Genomic DNA, 4,913 nt, shown 5'->3' on the forward strand with positions numbered 1-4,913 from the left:
TCAGGGAAGTTCTCCTCCAACAAATCTTGGACAATTTTCTCAGTGGTTTTATTTTTCTCTTCCTGTTCTGGAATTCCAATGACATGTAGGTTATTCCTTTTGATGGTATCCCCCATGAACCTGAGGCTTTATTAATTTTGTTTTGATCTTTTTTCTGATTGATCCCTTTCCAAAGAAGTATTCAGGTATTTGTCTATATTCTCATTAATTCTGTTTTCCATTGCATCAATTCTACTCTTTTGCCCTTTCAATGTGTTATCTATTGCTGAGAATTTAGTATTAATCTTCTGGATTTCTATCTGTAGATTTAGAATCTTTTCTAATTTTTCATTTATTTTGTCATTTTGTTCTTGATTTTCTTCCAAAATTCTTCTAGGGTTTCATCTGTGTTTTCCTTGGTCTGTCTCTCGGTTCTTTGAAGATACTTAAATATAATTCTTCTGAATTCATTATCAGGGAGTTCCAATGCTGTGTCTTCCTCAGGGATGTGTTTTGGGTCTGTATCCTGGTCCCTTGTTTCTCTTGCTTTATCTTGCTTCTTTGTGTGGCCTGTGATGCTCTCCGAGGCATTATGATGTTTTTGTGTTTATATTTAATTGGTGATTATATGTTGGAGTGACTTACCCACAATTTTCATTTTCTTTGTTTTTATCTATACAGGCAGGGTACTGTGCTGTGCTCCTCTATTCACTAGTTGACAGCACTTATACACTCACCACCTGTCTCCTTTCCTGTTGTCAGCCTCTTGTATGTTCTTGCTGACCTAGGCAAACAGAGCCTGTTCTTAGGTCCCTGGAATCCAAATGAGAATGCTATCACTTTAAAATCCAAAGTGGTTGCCACTTGTAAACATTCAAAATGGCTGTGCCGTCGATCACTTTAAATATCCAAAATGGCTGCCCGATATAAACAATCGAAATGGCTGCACCCTCCAGACAGCAGAAAGTCCACAGCTCAGGTTGTCTCCCTCCTTGCTGTTTCCCTTCCTAGTAATAGGCCACCAGAGCAGTTGTCCCTGCAGCCCTTGGTGACTGGGACTGATCTTGAGGTCAATTCTCAGGTCCCAACACCACTTGGAAATGCTCAGGCTGTTGGTCTCGTCAGAGTAGCTGACAGTCTGCAGTTCCGACCATCTCTGTACTCACTGTTTTCGTTCAGGTTTTTTCAGTAGTTGGTGCATAATCCACTTCTGTATAGTTCCTTTCAAAGCTCAGGGTTCCAGGAGTATCTTATCTCTGTCAATTCTTTTTTCTTTTCTTTGTTGAAGAAGGTCTGTGTCGCTTGTCTGCCTATTCCTCTATCTTACCAAAAGTCCCAATGTTTTCATTTTTATAGCAACAGACCAACTTAAACAGTGTAAAAGACCAAGGCTCTATTCAACAGCACAGTTCATACCATCTTTGCATATATTCGAACATAACACCAGAGCACAATACAGATGTATTGGGAACCAGAAATCCATGGTAACAATCTGCATAAATGGGAAATGGGACCCTGAACCAGACTGCACAGGTAAGATTTATTTTAAATATTTTGTAGATCTTGGTGCTTCTTCACCAGAGAAAAATTTTTTTTTTAAATTAGTTTGTGTTTAATGAAGTGTTTATTATGATATGTATTTTTTAAGCTGAAGGTAAAGTTAGAAATCATTCATAACACTATTTTCAGAATACAATTACCCTTAAAAAATCTTGGCCTTCTGGTAAAGATGATGGAGTAAAGCCATTTTTACTCTATTATAGTTTCCAAAAGCCTTAAAAATAAACAAAGACTGCCAAGAAAAAAAAAATGACATTAGGAAACAACTAAAACCCTAAACCTAACTTACACACTGTGAGGCACACTTGACAGATATTATCAATTCTAGACCAGAAGTAAAAAGTAGACAAAATTTGTTGCCAGAAGACCTGCACTACAAGAAATAGAGGAAGTGCCAGTAAACAACAGTCTTGTTCTGGAAAAAGGTGCTGAGAGAGAACAATCTCTGGTCAGAAGGTGGAGCTGTGGTTAAGATGCTTTGAAATCCAAGTGGACCAATTAAATCTTTTTCCTAAGACTAAGCCAAGTAATCAGGAAACAATGAATTCCTAGTCCAAGAGAATCATTCAAATTATATCCATCATCAGCTATAGCTATCCATAGAAAAAATGAAAATCTCTTATTAAGATCATGGGCAGGATGTCAGAGGAACCCCCCGTTGATGCTATCATAATTATTTTTTCTACTTTGTTCAGTATACGCAGTTGCCATTTTTTATTTTTCAGTACTAACTTATTTTAATCATATGTGCATGATCTTTTTGAATCATATGGGTTAGTTAGAAAACAAACTAAAGAGTTTATATGGAAACCATGTAAGAGTACTTCAGGAAATAATAATAGATATAGGGAGCACCTGGGAGATGTTTAACCAATGGTGATAAGAAAAAAGTACTTTATAAAATGAAAATTATATGAATATAAATTATTTTTTATCACACATTTTAGAGAATGGTGGCTTACTGGTTTAGATTTTTACATTAGACCTCACAGTGACCTTCCTCACATACAAAATAAAAAGCGAAGGAAGGAATATGATGAACATGGAACATTTTTTGTTCTTTTGATCTTAATTGTATTTCTATATCTAGCAGCACTATTACCCTTGAAGAATTAGTAAGAAGCTTGGATGGAGCACCTCAATAATCATCTGCGACTACCATTTTTTTCCCATCCAGGGGCTGGTATGTTCAGTGCCTTATAAGTTAAAAAGAGTCTATATTTTTATAAAGGAAGTGTTTAAAAATTGCGTTGATTTTTACAAATACCAGTTTTCTGGCAGCCCAGATAAAACAATGAGATATATAAGATGTTGCTCATGGTAAGAGTTAGAGAAAGAAAAGAAATGCAATATGGTTTCACTTGACTTTTGTTATCAAAAACAAGAGTCACTGAAGAGAAACTATTCACGTTCAACACATAATGTGCAGAATAAAGCTAAAATTGTACCTGGTTTTCAATGAGGTTGGTAATTAATAAAGGTAGATAGAAAACATTTCTTATTGCCCACATTTAAAATCCACTGCTAATTTAAACACAATTTGCCAAGGCTTCCAAAAACTAGAAACTAGGTATCTGGACATTTCCTGTGATATATCTTGTGAATCATTTTTAGTTTTAAGAATTGGAAAGGGATGATCAGTAGGGTCTGCAAGTACTGTTCCCAGTTAGTGTTAGAAATGAGAGAAGAGGGTTAGCATTAGAAATGAGAGAAGAGAACTTTTGTGTGTTCGAGGACCTTGTCTCTTCTACCCCACACCAGACCTGTAGCTTGTTTAGGTGGTATTTTGCAGACAGCTTTTTCTAACAAGCTACTAAGGCACATGGACAAGATGATACAATCCAGTGCCATTTATAGACAGTCAGAGGAAGAACTGACTAGTGAACCTAGTTCCTCTGATTTCTTTGTCCAGTTATTGACAATTGATTTAAAAATGGGCAGAGAAGAAAGAAAAAAACAAAAACAAACAAGGGCAGACTACTTTCTAATAGATTTTGACTTGCATATATCTCCATTCTCTTATTATCTTCTTTCTTGAGCCCAGGTGAGGATGGTGCTAAAAAATAAACTGTTAATTTTATGTAAGTCGCTCACTCAGTAGCAACTTGCCATAGGGGTACTGTGCCCCAAAACTAATCTCTTTGGGTCCTTAGTTGTAGGGCTGACAAATTCTGGTCTTTCACCAGCTGAAACTACCTTTTCTAGGGTTGCTAAGGGAAGGGCCATATCAAGCTTCTGATCAGCATTCATTTCTCTAGGGCTTTTAAGATGAGATACTAAAATAAAACATAGCCATTCTATGTATTTGAGTTGCACATACCATGTAGAGACACAGCATATAAGTTAGTGAGGAAGCTCTGAAAAAGTATTATACCTTTAAGAATCGGAATTGACCCAGGCACATCCCAGAGCTGCTTTTCTCTGAATCTTTTCCATTTTTCATTGGTACATAATGTGAATAGACCTCCAAAAAACCAAAACCAAATACACTGCCATCAAGTCAGATCCGACTCACAGTGACCCTTCCTTGGGTTTCAGAGGCAGTATCACTATGGAAGTATATTGCCCAATCTTCCTTCTGAGGAGTGGCTGGTTTGAACCACCACCCTTGTGGTTAGCAGTCAAATGCCCAGGGCACTACGCCACCCCAAGTGCCTTTAAAACCATTGTCATTTTGGCTTTATCAGAATCTTTTTCCTCAGGAAATCTAGTTCTCAAGGCTGTTATGTTGTATTCTGTTAATAGAAGCTCATCATTAATATAAAGTTGAAAATATCAAGAAATGAAAAAATAATTCCATGCCAGCACCATGCCATGAAGCCTGGGATTCCTTTCATAGCTGACTCTCCTGTGCTTGGAAAACCCCATTCTGTCAGCTGTTAAGGTTTAAAGAGCATGTACTAAGCAATATCTTCTTAGAAACAAACACTGTTTTGTAGTTGCAGCCTGGTAACAGCAGATCCACAAAGCCAGCTAAGGACATGAGTCTTAACCTTTTCATCCTTTCACTTATACCACTGAGGGGGAAAAAACACATACTGAATACTTACAGAAGCAGATGAAAAGTGTATCAATACACATTGCATAGACGCTGAAGAACCCATGTGCAATTAGGAATGATCCAAAAATGACAGTCTGTAAATGGGCAAATTAAAAACAAACATGTTATTGTCTTTGTCCAGAACAACAACAATGCAACTTTAAATAAAAGGCATGATGAGAGAGCTTTGAGGTAATCTGAGGTGTAAGATAATATTTCAATAGAGAGACCAAAAAAAAAAATTAAATTAAAAAATCAGTGATAATGATTTTGCTTGGTTTGTATTGAGACACAGGTGGTGTAAATGATTGATGTGCTCAGCTGCTAACTGAAA

General features: G+C 36.7%; 1 protein-coding gene across 1 annotated transcript in view; it reads left to right on the top strand.

The window, feature by feature from the left end:
• The window catches only part of LOC103197211 (complement factor H-related protein 5-like), a 59,350-nt gene that overhangs the window by 46,038 nt on the left and 8,399 nt on the right, over positions 1 to 4,913 (top strand). Inside the window, exon 7 of the mRNA XM_042780973.1 lies at positions 1,336 to 1,512. Within this exon, the coding sequence (XP_042636907.1) occupies positions 1,336 to 1,512 (177 nt within the window). The remainder of the gene's footprint in view (positions 1 to 1,335; positions 1,513 to 4,913) is intronic.

The sequence above is a fragment of the Orycteropus afer genome, unplaced genomic scaffold (genome assembly GCF_000298275.1).
Source record: "Orycteropus afer afer isolate SDZICR_OR568_19922 unplaced genomic scaffold, OryAfe1.0 scaffold00075, whole genome shotgun sequence".
Classification (NCBI taxonomy): domain Eukaryota; kingdom Metazoa; phylum Chordata; class Mammalia; order Tubulidentata; family Orycteropodidae; genus Orycteropus; species Orycteropus afer.